General features: G+C 47.1%; 1 protein-coding gene across 1 annotated transcript in view; it reads right to left on the bottom strand.

The window, feature by feature from the left end:
• Positions 1-3,947: 3,947 nt before the first annotated feature.
• LOC108298171 (liver carboxylesterase 1-like) overlaps positions 3,948-16,986 on the bottom strand; it is a 33,165-nt gene continuing 20,126 nt past the window's right edge. The window contains exons 7-13 of the mRNA XM_037735682.1: positions 15,098-15,300; positions 13,172-13,536; positions 11,183-11,263; positions 10,777-10,924; positions 6,773-6,904; positions 4,634-4,706; positions 3,948-4,335 (exon numbers count right to left, since the gene is read on the bottom strand). Of these exons, the coding sequence (XP_037591610.1) occupies positions 4,152-4,335; positions 4,634-4,706; positions 6,773-6,904; positions 10,777-10,924; positions 11,183-11,263; positions 13,172-13,536; positions 15,098-15,300 (1,186 nt within the window). The 3' untranslated portion in view covers positions 3,948-4,151. The remainder of the gene's footprint in view (positions 4,336-4,633; positions 4,707-6,772; positions 6,905-10,776; positions 10,925-11,182; positions 11,264-13,171; positions 13,537-15,097; positions 15,301-16,986) is intronic.

The raw sequence follows: 16,986 nt of genomic DNA, 5'->3' as shown, positions 1-16,986 counted from the left end.
GGCTGTTATGGCCAGTCCCTCCACATCAGGACATTGCAGCCTAGCACATTCTACAGTTACTCTCAAGAACTACAAGTGAGAAAAGAGGGACCCCTGGGGCTGTGGTCCTGACTCTTCCCCAGAAGTAGGGTGGCTATCTGACACTGCCCATGAGGGGGCAGCAGAGACTGGCTGCCAAGTGGGCGCCCTTGGCCAGAATGAGGCTCCTGCAATTAGAGACCAGGACTGGCCCAGACAGGGCTTTCGAACATTGTTCTGGGTGAGAAGGCAGTACTGCTTCACACGTAAAGACTCAGGCTCTAGATCCAGGCTGCTTAGGTTCGTATCCCAGCTCTGTCTGTGACCAGGGCCAGTTTCCTGGGCCTGAAACCTGTGTGGTTACAGGGCCCTGCTGCTAGGAGGGCTGCAGGTGGCTTTAATGCTGTGCTGCTGGTGTCCTGAAATTCTTCCAAATTGTTAGAATGAGCATCCTGCATTGTCTTGTCTTGTTTTTTGTTTGGTTGCTTTTTGCTTGTTTGTTTTTTTCACAGGGAAATTCCATAGCAGGTCCTGTCTGTCACTTCCCAGCCTAGTGTTCTTGGGTCGCATGTTGATGTTCAAGTGGTCGATACTGAGTGAACCCCTCATAGGTTTTCTGTGAAGATTCTCTAAGTTAATATGGAGAGTCCTTTATAATAAAACACATAATAAATATGCAGTGATTTTTAGTTGCTACTGTTACTGTTATTTTAGATTTAAAGGGTACCATGGACCAATCCGTCTGGCCAGGCAGTTCTCCATCCATCCACCAGATCCTATTGCTCAGCACTTACTGGGGAGCCCCAAAAACAAGTCTGACTTTGGTCCTGACTCAAGGACCCCACGGTCTGACAGGTTTGTTCTATGGGCTGCACCTTGCTGACCCTTATTCTGTGTGCCTCCCCCTTCTCTCTGGACCAAAAGGAAAAAATATGCTGCTGCTTCCCCTCACTGAGGCTCAGGGAGCTCTGGGATGCTGTCTCGGACAGGATGACCGGGTGCAGTGTGAGCATTCTGTACTGGGGCTGTGGTAAGCTTTCTCATGGTAAGCTTTGAATTTTCCTCCAGCACCAAAGGAGGAAGCACCCAGGCTTTCTTATCAGCTTTCCAGGTGTCAGCAAGAGGTGACAAGGGAAGGCTGAGGCTTAAAAGTCACCAGGACTCAAACATCGAAAGGTGAAGTCGGACTCATTATGACACAGCATTAGGTTGGGTCCTGTGTTTTCTTTAATCCAATCTGAAAATCCTTTTTAATTGGCGTGTTTACATCATTTTCTTTTAATATGATTATTGATATGGTTGGATTAAAATCTGTCATTTCAGCAGCACTCTTTCATTTGTTCTTCTGTCTTTGCTCTTTTTCTCCTTTCTGCTTGCTTGTGTAGCATTCCCATGAGAAGTCCACTCGAATCCCTTTCTTTGGTTGTGATGTCTTTTTCCTCTGGCTGCCTTCGATATTTTCTCAGTGTGCGTCTAACTGTGTATGTTGTTTTTGTACTTGTTGAATCCTGCTTGGGTTTTCCAAGCTTCTTGGATCTATGCCTTGATGTTTTTCATCGCTATCAGGAAAATTCTCCACCATTATCATTTCAAATATTTTTTTCTGCCTGCTCTGTCTTCTCTTTCTGGGATTCCAGTTATGCATATGTTGGACCATTAAATATTATCTCACAGTTCTTGGATTATCTGCTCTTTTTTTTCTCACTTATTTTCCTTATTTTAAGTTGGGTAATTTATATGGACCTATCTTCAAGTGCACTCATTCATTCTTCAGCAGTGTCAGATCTACTGATGAATCTATTGGAGACATTTCTAATTTCTATCACTATTTTTTCATTTCTAACATTTCTACTTGCTTCTTTCTTATAGCTTCTACCTCTCGGCTGAAACTACTCATCTGTTCATGGAAGCATTCCAAATAGTTACTTTAAATTTCCAGTCTGTTAGTCTAAGACCTAGGTTATCTTTCAATCTGATTCTGTTGATTGCTTTGTCTCCCTGTCTGTCTGTCTGTCTGTCTCTCTCTCACTCTCAGTGATGCTATCTCATCATAATACCATGGCTAGAGTGCAGGTGGTTATTCATAGGTGAAGTTACAGTATACTGCAGCCTGAACTCACAGGTTCATGCAGTCTTCCTGCCTCAGCCTCCTAAGTAGCTGGGACTACAGGCATGCACCCCTGTGCCCAACTGTTCTGTCTCTTGTTAATAGGTTTTGCTTCCTTTTTAAGGTTTGCTATTTTGAATTTAATGCTAGACATCATGGGTAAGACACTAGAAACTGAAGTAGTATTAGTAGCAAGAAATGGGCATACCTTTTCTTCTGCTGCTAGACTCTGTGTGTGTGTGTGTGTGTGTGTGTGTGTGTGCGTGTGTGTATTTCAAGTGAGATGAGCAGGGAATAGTTTTGTTGTTGCTATGATTATCTTAAATGCACCATCTGCTTCAAATGCTTCCAGTGCTACCTTGCGCTGGTTCTAGTGTGCTTGTGTAAGCATTGGTTTTCTGAAGGGTTTTTTAAATGTCCTGTTCCACCCTCAGCTTTAGGCCTGTCCTGTGCACCTGCTCTTCTGAGAGGGTCTTTCTGCATGCCTTCTCTCCTCAGCATATATTCCTCTTACCTGGTACTTGGTAACTCCATGGTAGCAGTGAGGAGTGCTTTCTCTTGTCCTGGTCCAGCCTCAACGTTAGGCAGGACCTCTGTTTGTTGATATTGGGGATGGGGCCTTCTCAGAGATATTGACCATCCCCAGCAGTAAAAGACCAATTATCTGAGCTCAAGATGATTCCCTGTCCCTCTCCCAGGAGTCTAGAGTTTTTAAATGTTCCTTATCTTCAACCTCAATATGTCTCTGCCAGTGCCTTGAGGAAGACAGGATTTACTGGCCATTCACCATTGGTTGAAGGATTTTGTTCTTTAGGGGTGAAGGGTGTGAGCAGGGCTCATGCCTGTGCCCCTGAAGGCAGGCTTTCTCCAGTCTTACCATCTACCCCAATATTTGTCCTGGGTACCTGATAGATGTCCATGGAGTAGAGTCTGTGACGGTGTGAACTCCTCCTTGTGTCTGTGGCTCCCAGAGATTTAATACTCTCACAGTGGCCCATACCTGGCCTTCAGCACTGATTAAAATTCATAGTATTTCAGCTTGTTATGGTCACCCCATATCCTGCCTGCAGGTGAGAGGTAAGACAGAGTTCACATCCCATCCCTACCCCAGGTGCTTGTCTTCCCTTCGATTTCAGGGTAATCACATGCCTTACAGCTTCAGCTCTTTGGTGCAGAAAAAGTTATGATTTTGAGCACAATCCAGCTTTCTCTTGCTGATAAGGCAAAAGTGACACTCTTTAGAGCTTTCTACATCCTAGGAGAATCCAAAAATTACTTTGGGGATTCTGAAAAACACACTATTAGGAGGATCCTCTAGAGACTTACTCCAAGGTGGTCACTACCTGCACCAGGAGTGGTCCAGGGTACAGAGGGAATTTAGACCAGCTGATGGAAGAGATAGGCTCATAGGGGTCACTGGGAGGCTATTGTACATATTCAGGAAGGTGTTTCAGGCCTGTGAAAGCGTCAGTAAGGGCCATGCAACAATGTCACGGGATCACCTTGGAACGTCTCCCTCTTTTCCTGGTCCAGGCACGTTCTCAGCCTGGGCCACCTCCACCTGCACAAGCAGCTCCAAATGGAGGGTAGGGATACTGTACTCCGGCCATCCCAAATCCTACTGTTGGATATTGCTGGCAGCCAGAAAAGTTCAGGAGGCTCAGAGCTTCCCGGAGCACCATCCGTGCCCCAGCCCTCTGGGTTCTACTTGTCCTGAGGCCAAGCCATCCCCAGCAGAGCCACCTGCCTTCTCACATTGCCTCTTTCATCATCATTCTGTCTCTAGGAGGATGGATGAATCTCCAGTCCAAGACACAAACACTGATTTTGCCTCCAAAAGATCCTTTATTCCCAAAGCTGAGGTCACAAATACAAAACTTGCTTCTTCATGGCCTCTGCCCCCTCCACCTCCCCCGCCACCAGACAATTCTCCAGCCACAGTAAGATGCCTTCTTAACCTGCCATCCCTTTTGCAGGACCCCATTCTTGGCTCCTCCAGGCTCCTGAGGCTGGCTGGACATCCCATTCACAGCTCAATGTGTTCTGTCTGGGGTGGCTTCTCCACCACCTTTTTGCCAAAGAGGTTAGTCCAGAAAGCCACTTCCTTGTCCTTCAGCTTCTGGGCTGCCTGGGTGTTGGCACCAATCTGTAGGTACCCTTCCTTCTGGTTGTACTCTGGCCAGTGGGGCAGCCCTTCCCCATTGGGGTTTCTGAAACAGAATCAAATAGAAATGCCCCAAAGCTGCTATGTGGTCTGAATAATCCTCTGAGACGGGGTGAGGATGCCCAAGCTTATCTCTGTCAAGAGGCTTGTATACCTCCAGAGATGGGGAGCTCACTATCTCCTGGGGTGGCCTATCCATTTTTAGAGAGCTCTCATTGTCAGAGAGCCATGGTCACAGGGTCAGGAGTTTGATCACTAGAACCTTAGAAGCTGCCCCTTCCCGATAGGCGTCTTCTGTCCCCCCACCCTCACCAGCCCCGCTCCGTCTTTGCCACCAGCCTCACCCATTGCGAGCAAAGTTGGCCCAGAATTTCATCACCATCTTGCTAAGTCTGATCTCCTCTTCAGAGCTGCCCTCTGTTAGGAAGAAGAAAAAAAGCATTTGTTACTCAGAGTGTGGTCCGCGGTCCTGCAGCAGCATCATCATGTACCAGCCAGGTAGAAGCACATTTTTGGCCCATGCTCCACACCCATGGAGCTTAACTCTGAACTTAAGAAGACCCTGGTGGATTTAAGAGCACTTTACCTTTGAGCATGGCTGACCTAGGGCTCAGCAATGGCATATGTGATTCCATGTGCTGGCTGCCTTTGCCTCCCGTGACCCTCACCTGCCTCCTCCTTGCTCGGGATCACAGGCAATGCCACACCCCAGGGTTTCCTCTACAGCAGCCCCACCTCCCAGGGTCGCTCTGTCTTGGAACTTTTCTCCCTCCCTGGCACACACCCACAATTCATATTCTGAAAAATAACAGAGCTCAAGGCTCCTCGGGGTGCACAACTGGGAGAGGCCCAGAGGTGCTGGTGCGTCCAGAGCAGCTGTGGGGTGGGTCCCATGTGATCTGTAACTGCTGAGAGTTAAGGTTTAGAAGACATTGTGGAAGGATTCTTTTAAATGTTGTGTAATGTAAACTAAAAACAAAATCCTGACACCCCCAACTGACTGAACAGAACCCCTCAGGGCTAATGGGAGCCCAAAAAACCCTACACTGAGTTCCTTCCTGCCTGGGAACGGACAGGAGGTCAGACACATCTCAGAGTTCTCCCTCCCTTTTGTGATTTAGACACCACTGACCAGCATCAGCAATAAAATGAAGGTCATCATTCTGACAGATCACGTTCCTTTTGGCCATAAGACAGCAAATTAAAAATAAGACCTAAGGCCACGCTGGGCAAGCGTTGAGGCCTGCATCTGTACCCTTAAAAAATCCACTCCGTTCTTACTGCGGCAAAGTGCTTCTGTTTCTCTAGCAGCTAAACTGGCACTGTCCTGGAGTTAAGCAAAATAAAAACAGTTACAACAGCTGCTGCTTGGAGACGCGGACAAACAACCCTGCACGGCCGGTCTTAACTACGGCTTTGACTACATAAGAGACTAATTTCAGTAACTTTCTCCAGATAAAAAGACAACCAACCGTGGACTGGTCCTGGCTGTTTTACAGAGCCTGCTTACTTGCTGGGCTTTGTATCCTGAGAAGACCACTTTACTCAAAGGCCCTAATTGTAATATATTTAAATATTAAGTCTCCACCCTAAAGTGAAGGTCGGTCATGGCTATATACATGTTTGGTTAGTTCACATAGGTCAGGACTGTCTTCATGAATATTCGTGGTTACCCCTGTAACTTGTTGAACATGTATGTTTAGCCAACTTGCTCACATAGAGCTCCTATCCAATCCCTCCTGCTTAACTAGGCTGCGTCTGGGCATCTGGGCTGGCCGGAGGCACCTTCCCAGCCTGTGGGATGGCCGCCTTGCCAGCTGTAAACCATACCAAAAATAAAGTCTCTTCCCATATTCCAAATTCATATATCCTGTGATTTCTAAGTTAAGAATTATTAACTGTATTAAATCTAAAGGTTTATGAGTTTTTGTTAGAGACAGACAGAAAGAGAAACAGACACACATTAGACCTGACTCAGGGCTAACACCAATGCTAACCTCCCCCTCACATTCTGAGCCCTCCTGGGAGAGGGAAATTGATTGGCGGCTTCTCAACCTAGAGGAGGACGCTGCATGTGTCCCATTGCCTGTCTTGTCGATGTCACAGGCCAGGATTCTTAGCGTCTGTGGCAGAGGGCACATGAATACACATCCTCCCTCACCTGTTAGAGCAGGAGGAAGCTGGGGACACTCCAATGGCATTCAACCCTGTTACAGTGAATCCTGAAGGACACACCCCACCTGTCTTATTGATGTCACAGACCAGGATCCTGAGTGCCTGTGGCAGAGGGAATATGAATACACATCCTCCCTCGCATGTGTTAGAGTGAGAGGAAGCTGGGGGACAACCCAATGACATTCAACCCCGTTACAGTGAGTCAGGAAACTAAGACCAGGAGAGGGTAAACTTGCTGGAGGCCACCACACCAAGACTGGAACCCAGATCTCCTAACTCCAATCTCAGGGCCAGCAAGGAGCCATTACCTTTTAAAAATGGGGCCCCAAAGACGGAGAAGATCTCGTCCCCATGGTCTCCTACCACCGTCTTGGGTTTCAGGTCTGATGAGAAGCTTGGACGATACCGAAACTCATACATGTAGGTGGGTACTCCAGCATCTGAGAAGACAAGGATTCATGGACAGTTCATGTGGCCTGACACACACCTGGAGGCTACCAAGGTCTCCAGCCCTGCAGGAAACCCCTGATATCAGCACAGTAGAGAAACAGAGTCGCAGGAGAGCTCAGTGACGTGCTCTGGGCTGCACAGCTGGTTGAGGTGGAACCGGAATTGGAGCCAGGTGTTTGTTCAGTGAATGAATGTTGAATGAATGAATGAGGAAACCCTGGGTCAATTCATTTCAATAACTGCCTTTCCAGGGACACTGGCTCAGCCGTGTAAACCCCTTTGCCTGCTGGCGCATTCTCACACGAGACAATCTCTCTACAGCTGGTTACACGGGATGTCATTCGTTGATAGCAGACTCGCGTTCATTCACTGGGATGACATCTCCACCCTGACAGGTGTCTTCTGTTCTGCCTAGTTTTGAGCATTTCCAGTGTTTTTCTCACCCTTTCTGAGAAGACTCAAGCAAATCCAAGTTGCTTGTCTGAATGTGCGGCTATTTAAATACAAACATAGCTGAGCGTGAACAACCCGTCTCTTGTGTCTGAGGAATCTGCACACTCAGCGCTTTATCTCTCACTCTGCCCACGTGCCTCGCTGCCTACCTGGCCTGGGAGTGTTAAGGTGTTAAGGCATTAAAGTGGTGGCAGAGAAGAGAAGGGGCTGAGCAAGGGTGACCCTGCCTCTCCCCTGCCCTGTCTCCTTCTCCTCTGCCTTCCTCTCCCACCAGCAAAGCTCTCCAGTCCCAGCCCCAAGAAGATGCCAGGTTCCTAATGATTGGCTCATTGGAGCCACAGATCGCTGCTCCTTCAGGGCTTCTTTGTGGGTCACCCAGCCCTGTGACTCAGCATTTTGCATTTACCACATTGTGTATAATTTAAAAATCAGTTTTAAAATGAATTTTAAAAATCAAATTTAAAATAGCACTCATAACTCTACCACTCAGGGAATGCTTTTGAAAAATTTTAGCATATGTCTCTTTTATATATATAAACTTGGGATGATATTATATATGTTATTTTGAAATATACTGCCATCACTTAAAAAAAATTTTTTTTTTGTAGAGATGGGGTTTCACTATGTTACCCTGGCTGATCTTTAAATTCTAGGCTCTCGCAATCCTCCGATCTCAGCCACTCAAAGTGCTGAGATTATAGGCATGAGCCACCACCTCCAGCCGTCATTTTTTAACATCCTTAAATATTCATCCACAGAAGGATTTACCAATAGGGCCTTACACCACACCCCACATGTGTCATTTTCATGTGAAAAAGAACAATCCATTTACTCGTCTTTGTCAGCCTCCTTCACTGCACTCTTGGCTCAGCAGGAAGCGTGGTTTGGAAGAAGCCATCCTCTGTGGCTCTGTAATCCACCTGTTAAATGGCTGCTTCAAGGTCAAGCAAAAAGTGCTTAAAGGAGGGTTTGACCTTGCCTTTGCCACTCAGACATTTTCCAGAGGAACTCAGAGTCAACCATAGAGGAAAGAGCTTTCGTGAATGAGGGAACTTATTATAGGCAGCATGCTGCCCAAAACCTACTTTGTAAAAACTCTTTGGCTAAAGTGACTGATGTTCATACAATTCCTACAGTCACAACACAAGTCTTCAGAGAAAACTAGGGTACAGATTTGGGTAATGACAGTTAGGCACCATAAGAGAAGCAGAGACAGTGAGAGGGCTCGTCATGAAAAACATGCAAATTAAAACAGGGTGAAGTGCTTCTTTCTGGTGGGGACAAATTGGCAGCATTAACTTTTAGACTTAGTATCCCAAATGAAAAAGGGAATTAGAAAATTCACATTCTTATGCACTGAAATGCAATTTTGCAATATTTGCCAAGAGTTCTAAAACGTTTCTGTGGTCCAGACTAGTTATTCACTTCTAATAATAATCCTAAGAAAATTATTAGACATGTGGTTAGAGACTTATGAACATTAGGCTGAGCATAATGTTATTGTAGCATCAGAATGTGAGCAGCCAGGCTAAATGTCTAATAGGTAGGAATATCAAAGTCAATTTCATACAGTCATTTCATGGAATGAGGGATCTTTTGATGAGTTCGTATCAACATTCAGAAATTCCTCACGACATAGTGTTCTATGAACGAAAGCAAAATACAAAATTGATTTTTAAAATATATAGGACATGGAAAACCTTTAGAAGAAAACACAAAAAATTATAGCACTTGCCTCCATGTAGCAGAATTATGAGTGACACCTAGTTTCTTCTTTATGTGTTTCCATATTTTTGAAACTTTCTACAATTTAACATATTAACTTTATATTTAGAAATGGTCTTTTCATCAAAAAGAGTGAGACACAGCAAAAAGTGAAAGTTGATAAGACCTGTGTAGCAAAAATAAAAATAAAAACCCCTGAACAGAAAGTCATGGGAAATCAGATGAAAAATACAAGTTCAGTATTGCTTAAACCATCAAAAGATGGAGATGGGAACACTATATATAAATCAGACGCAGAGCATGGGGCAAAGCCAAGTTTAAGAGAGAACAGATTCAACTCCATTGGTCCCGGGTAAAAGGTTTTATCAGGACCCTGTGAAGAAGTGAGAGTTAATGAGCACCTGCACCTTCCTGTGCAAAGGTTGTCTGGGCACCTGCTAGATCAGCTTTAGCTAGTTTTTATCATGCTTATGATGTTCCACATTTAAAAACCCTTCCAGCATGGTTAGAGAGAGGACATTTCCTGTCTTGCAAACTACGTGAGTGAGAGTTGGAAGAAAAAGAGTTCTGTGAACCTCCTCTAGCCGGCACCCAGGAGAAGATGCTCCTCTCTAGAGAGCTCATGGATCCCTAACCTCATGCCCAATCCACACAGCCTTGGGTCAGTGATTGGCACCCAGGATAGTACATTCCTCTCTAAGTGAGTTCATGCATCCCTAACCTCATCACCCACTCACACTGCCTTGGGTCAGTGGTAGAAGGTCCTGCATAGACCCTGCCCTGGCCCTCTGGCTGCCTGTTCCTACGCACACTAAGATGCACAAAAGCCAGCCTCAGACATTGCCCTCCTCTAGACCAGCAACCCCACACCTGCTATGGCTCCTCCTTTTGGCCTGCTTGGTCCTGGACAACCCTCTGGTTCCTGTGCAGAGGTCCCACTCTTTCCCCAGCTCCAATACTTAACAAACTTGTTGGCAGCAAGCTTGGACCTTAAAAAACCTTCCACAATTCATCTTTCAATATTTGTCCTACAGTAGCCCTATGTACCACGATAACTCCAGGCATGAAGCCCTTGCAGCAGATGCTGTCAGTGTCTCACCCATATCCCCTATTTCTGGGCATGCCAGCCTGACTTCCACCTCCAGCATCTGTAGCTCCTGGCCTGAGGCCTTTGTCTTGGTCACAAGAGACCAGTCTGTCATTGTGTTTAGCAGGTCAAAGTCACAGGGAATTAACAAGTCCTTGGAACACCCTTCAACCAATGACAAGTGGAAGCTGGTGGATAAATACCCTGGCTCCCTTGCTGCTCAGATGGGAAGACCCTGAGCACTGTCTTCTCCATGTTTCCTTGATTTTCCTGGCTGCAGTTGTCCACAGTGGATACTCCCTTGGCAATGCATCATGGATTGGATTCCATCTCTTTCCTCTCTCACTTCCCTCCCTCCCCACTGCTGTTATCTGGGATCATCGCCTTACAAAACCACTTGCCTCTGGATTTTTTTTTCTCAGTCTGCTATAGGCATAAACCAAAATAGGACAGCATCTCACCCCATGCCATATGGAATCAGCCTTTGAGGACTAACCCTTGGCTATTTCCATGTCTGTCTATGCTGGGAGGTAGGCGGGTCAGATGCAGAAGTTGGTGTGGTTCGTGTCCCCCCCGCTTTTTGACGTTGGGACTCACCTCTGTGGTTTCGGGCCACAATCACAGATGGGACACCAAACAACACATCCTCCACCAAGTCCGTGAAGAGGTCTCTCTTTTTGACAAGATCGTCTGTTCCTCCTAAGTACGTCTGAATGGCTTCTGGAATGAGCTCCTTAGGAATTTTCTGAAATAGATCAATAAAGTGACTACCACCCTCTGGTGGGTGATGCAGCATCTCCAGCCCACCGCCTCAATGGTGAACCTTACGAGTCCTGTGCAACTCTCCCCCACCAAGGGTGGGAAGTGAAGTGGGAAAGGCGGAGAGATGGGGAAAACCCTGAAGCCCCAGTCTTCATTCTGCCATTTAATTGTTCCATGATTTGGGGAAAGTCCTTGTCCCTCTTTGGGTCTCTGCCAATTTCCATGATGCCTGGATACTTACAACAAGGGGATAGGACCTCCACAAGAGTGACATGGCTGTCTTCTGGTCCAGTTTCCCTTCGGAGAGTGGATAGCTCAACAACTGTTTTAAAAAAAAATAGTTAAGCATTTGGGGATTTAGGGATCTTTGGGAGTTAATGAGAAGAAACAAACTGACCAATAAATCAAACCAATGCAGTCTGAAGGTCATCTAATTTTACTGGGCTTTCAGGGACATGGGTCTTTACTGAAATGGGCAAAATCCGTGAATAAAATGGCCTTATATCCAGAAACTCAAGCATTGCAAAGATTACCAAAAAATAAATAAATAAATTCAGAGGAGCTGTGGCAGTGTTTGACTCTGTGTGTGTGTGTGTGTGTGTGTGTGTGTGTGTGTGTGTCAGGATGGCATCCCTACAGTGGTCAGTGATACGGAGAGGGAAGATTTCTGCCAGGCTAGTGTGGCATAGAGAGCTCTGGGGAAGAGGACTCAGATCTCCCAAGTGCTCCCAGGTGTCACAGATGACACTGGAAGCCCCAGATCCTGCCTTCATGGCTTCGGTCTTTGGTAAAACCTCTGCAATCCTTCTGAGGGGTAAACAGCACATCTCTCTGCACAAAATGACTCTGCCCAAACCTCTGCACTCAGAGACTCAACCAAACTCTAGCATCGCTTCCAGCAGCTTAAGGCTGTGTCCCTAGAATGACCCCAGCCAGCGTCCTGAACATGCCTGCCTGTGAAGACTCAACTCTGCCAGGAGAATTTACTCTTTGCTCCAGCCAAAACCTGGAGAGAAGCAGACAGGCCTCTGAACCCTCCTACAGCAGTTGCTTTAGAAAGCCTGCAATGATAAGCCCTTTCCCTGCCCTTTGGGTTGTGAATCTACCACCCAACCATATTTCCTCGAGGACCTGAGAGCCTTCTCTTTGCAATGCAAACATTCAGGAAGCTCACTCTTGCTCTTCCCAGTCCCCGTGGAAAGAGTAGAGCCTGACCTCAGCGGTTCTTCCTGCAGTCTAACACATGGTGTCCTGTTCTGAAGATAAGAGGAGTTTGTTTCTGCCCCAGGTGAGCCAGGATGAAGAGATCCATGCGGTCTAGCCACATGGACCAACCCTGTCCCCACAGCCCACAGTGCCCTTTCCTTAGCATGCTCAGCCTTTAAAACAGCACATGAGTGTGTTACACGGGTATGAGTTCAATCCACACTGGACTCTTCTTTCCTCTTTGCAATCGTGTACTGAATAAATTCCATCCTACTCCTTTAACCAGGGTCAGCTTTGCTTGTCCTAAACTGGAAGGAGAAGCTTTTTTACTTTTAGAAGTCAATTTTTTTTTTCATTTCTCCTTTCCAAGTTTTATTTGAGGTTCAGAGGGTACCAGTGCAGGTGTGTTACATGGGTAAATTGTGTCTCTGGAATTTGGTGTGTAGATTATTTTGTCACCAAGTATTGAGCATAGCACCCGATTATGTAGCTTTTCCATCCTCACCCTCCTCTGACCCTCCACCCTCAAGTAGACCCTGGTGTCTACGGTTCCTTGGAAGTCAATGATAACTCACAAGAAGCCACTTTCTTTGGATATTTCCCATGAGGTGATGAAGAGCATGAATGACTTACGGGAGAACTACACCTACCCAGCCCAAGGTGGGAAGGCAGGAAGCCCCTGCCTGCCTCTCCAGATTGGACTCCTCAGCTCCTTCCCACTTCTAGGCCCCCTCAGTTTTCCCATCTGCACAATTATTTTCTCTATTGGCCCTCCCAGCACAGACACTTCAGGATTCTTCAATAGGAAGACTATCAGGGAGTCTGGGGAGAGGGGATTCCAGAGCCCTGACACCCGGTGACAACTCTGCCCTCCTGGAGAAGGTTTCCTGGAAATGTTAATCTTGCTGAAGGGGACCGCTGCCTGGGACTCAGAGGGGCTTGGAGAGGGAAGCACTCCTAGGGCCAGAGACAAGGTCATTGATGGGGGTGGGTGAATCCCTCCACGAAGCCTGCACATTCTCACCGTTGGAAGCAACCAGCCAAACTCCTTCTTGTTGAATCCAACCATGTAGGGAACAGTCTGGAATTTCCTTTCAGCTTGCAGCTCCTCAGGTGTTTTTGGCAGCACAACCCCATCAATCACTGTGGGGGTGTAGAGGTAACTCTGGGGGAGAGAGCAGCACAGAATCTGTGATTTCCACCCCAGGCCACACCCGTGTCTCCAATTCCACCTGTCTGAGGGTGAGACCAACACCACAGACTGGCGTGGCCATGGGCCACGGCTACACACGCTTGAGTTCCTAACTTCGGGGGGTAGATATGTGCGACCCAGGGGTAGAACTTCAGGCAGAGGCTGGCAGTGGCCAGGTGATGGGGAGAGGAAGAAGCCTTCACTCAGTTTGAAATACATGTATTATCTATATAAAATTACATGTGTATATATTTCAGTTTGAGGTGCATGCATTCCTCTCTCTGCATCCACAGCTGATTTTTGGTAGTCTCAGCAGTTGTTTCCGATAAAGCTCCCATCAGTCTGAATTAGAGAATACAGTCATCACTCAAAGGGAAATACTGGGTTAGGTTGTTGGAAACCTTTGGTCACAGCATTTTCATCAACCTTCTTTTATGTGTGGGTTTCTGCTGAAAGACACTTTGTAATACATATTTTGTACAGTCAGTCAGTTACATGCAGGATCATTTAGAATAAAACACTAGCTGGAAGTGCCTTGCAATTTTTCTGACCCTGGGTGACATGACTGCAAATTTCCTTAGTTTTCAGCATCACAACAGTGATGTCCACCATGCTTTACTAAAATTCCTTCAACATCTTACGAATCCACCAATGTAGCTGCTTTTCCATCTTTCCACAGCTCCATCACAGACAATGGGTGTTACTTTGGCACTTCCCATCACAACCTCATGTATGAATCGGCCAGTTTCCTTCTCCTTTTTCTGGATGTGCTGTTTTGTGGATTTTTCAACACCGAATGCACGGCCTGCAGCACTGCAGCTCCTGCCTCATCCAAGCTTAGTTCACACAGGCGCCTTCCACGTATAAGGCACAGCACAGCCTGCTTAGCTAGGGAATGCAAGACAGCAGCGCTACTCTTGGGGGCCACTCTAAACAGTGACATCACCACAAAAAGCACAAAAGCGTAAAACACATGGCACTAAATAGGCCGCAAAGAGGACACTTGTTGCATGAGAGATGAAAGGAGAAGACAGAGACTGCCTCGCTGGAGCTCAGACGGAACGTGCTCATCATGCAAATCCAACTTCCCCTGCTCTGCGCCTGCCTGTGTGTGACCACCAAAATGCCGCCAGTATTGATTTTGGGGTCACAAGGACATTTCAGTAAGCAGGTGAATTTATGAATGCAGAATCCATGGTTAGTGGGGAAGAGATTGTACCTATGTATCTGTATTTAAACATGAACTGTTGTTGATCCACGGATGGCTTTCAGGACGTACTGAACCCTCATCACTCAAGGAGGCTAGACTAGGACTTGAGTCCCTATTAGAGAGGAAAATCATGAATAACAGAATCAGGGATGAACTCGTAATATATTGATCCATGTCTTAATTTTAGGTTTTCTCTTTGATGAATACTTTTTTATGGTCACAGATTAGAGAGAGCCCGACTCACATGTTGCCATCAGGGGAGCTGGTTCTGGGCACAGTTATATTTCAGATTTAGTCACAGTGGTGTTAAAAACAGAGAACGTAGATGTTGAAACCAGATTACCTGGATCTGACGTCTGGCTCTTCTACTAACTGGCAGGTAGTTTCACCTATTTGGGCTTCAGTTTCTCATCTATGAGGTGAGTTATTGTGAGGATTAAATGGCTGAACACATGGGAAATACTCAACACCACAGCACCTGGTGTCTGGAAGGGCTGAATAAATGTTAGGTATTACTTGTTAGCAGGGTTACTGCGGGTCCGTCTCACAGACACCAGTCCTCTGTGCCATCTTCCCAGCTCCACGTGCCATGGGCTGTATTTCCTTCCTGGATATCAGATGGAACTGGACAATTCTTAGGCTTTGGACCACATGGCTTCTCAGACCTTTGGTCTGCTCTACAAGACCCAATGAATGACAAGCTAGTTCTGGCTGCCAGAGGGAGATGTTCTGTAAAGTGGACCACAACCAGCTGTACAAGAATCAGATCCTAATCCAATATGGCGGACAATCCAGAACAGGATTGGGTGCAAGTCTGACCACCTTGGCAGTCTGTGCAGTTCAGGCAGGGCTGCCATGGGAGGCCAGCAGCCCCTCTGGAAGGAAGATGCAGGGAAGACTGCATGGAGGAGGCACTGCCCACCTGAGGGTGGCTCTGGGCACTGAATGGTGTTGACAGGTGAAGAAAGGAGTGAGAATTTCTAAACAGTGGGAAGAGCGTGAGCAAAAGAACACTGGTGTCACTGTGCAGGGTAAATTCCAGAAACACCTAAGAGTCCTGGGCTTAGAGGGAAGCAATGGGGTAAGGGCTAGAGGAAGGGACCGGTGGCACAGCCTACTTTCTGCACCGTCTAGTACATAGCAGGCACTCAGGTGTGTTTTGAAGGATGAACTCCATGGAGGGAAGGGGATTTACTTCATAAGGTAGGTCAGGCTTTTAAGAAGTAGGGGTGATGTGCTCTAACTCTGTTAAGGAAGGCCAGTCTGGCTGCACCATGAGACATGGAAATGGGGAGGGGGGTGAAGTAGAAGAGGATAAAAGTTGAGGAGAGAGACTGGAGCACCCAGCTGGGCGGCAGCCATGCGGGGAAGCTGCCATCAGCAACGGTGACACATGATGGCTGCTGTCCACTCAGAGTTTGCAAGTGGCTGCCCTGTGTGGCCATGACCTTGCTTGGGTCAGAAATCTCAGGGAATCCTCCACTCTTCTCCCTTTCTCACCCCTTGCATCCCATCCATCCGCAAATCCTCTCAGGATTCCTTCAAAGATATCCAGACTCCAACCACTTCTCCCACCCCCACTGCTACAGCCCTGTCTAAGCAGCCAGGAGCCCTTGCCTGGATCAAGGCAGTGCAGTGCCCGCCCAGCTGGTCAACTGCACCTGCACTGGTCCTCTCCACAGGCAGAGAGCTTTGTGAAATCTAAGATCATGTGACTCCTCTGTTCACAACCTCCAAAGGCTTCGGATCTTGCTGTGAATCCAAATTCAGGTCCTTTAAATGATCTCTTTCCCACCTCCCATTATCTCTTTAGCCTCAAGCCAGTCTGTCCCCACACTTGGTTCTCCTCAGCCAGACTGGCCATTCCATCAGGGTCTTTGCAGTGGCTGTTCCCTCTGCCTGGAATAGGCTTTCCCAGGTCTCCTGACAGCTGGCTTCCCACCTCCTCCAGAGCTTAGCTCAAATGCCACCTTCTCATTGAGCTATTCCCTGACCCTGCTACTTATATTCAAACCACCTGCAAACTCTGTCCTAATGCTGTACACCATCAAACAGAATACACACTCGATTTGCTTTTTGAGTGCACTGTCCCTGCACTGCAATGGAAGGTCCCAAGAGGGCAGGGAATCTTTCTTGTTTCACTCCTATATCCCCAGCTCCTAACCAGGTCCAGGCACATAGGAAGTGCTTATTAAGTCTTTGCTGAATGAATCTCACGTACTCTGCCCAAGACGATTGAGGGAGTGCTGTGACCTCCAGGGAGGCAGCAGAGAGGACAGGATTGTAAGATGCCGCAGAGGTGATGTCACAAAAACTGTCAACCCATTCGGAGGTGGGGATGGGGTGAGGAGATCGGGAGGATACTGTTGGAGATTCCTGTGTGCTGGGAGGATGGGGGTGTCTTCGGTCTGAGATTTAGGCTTCCCCACTCCATGGC

This window comes from Cebus imitator, unplaced genomic scaffold (assembly GCF_001604975.1).
Source record: "Cebus imitator isolate Cc_AM_T3 unplaced genomic scaffold, Cebus_imitator-1.0 Scaffold905, whole genome shotgun sequence".
NCBI classification, from domain to species: domain Eukaryota; kingdom Metazoa; phylum Chordata; class Mammalia; order Primates; family Cebidae; genus Cebus; species Cebus imitator.
The sequence above is the reverse complement of the archived record's forward strand: the minus strand, read 5'-3'. Positions and strand labels throughout refer to the sequence as shown.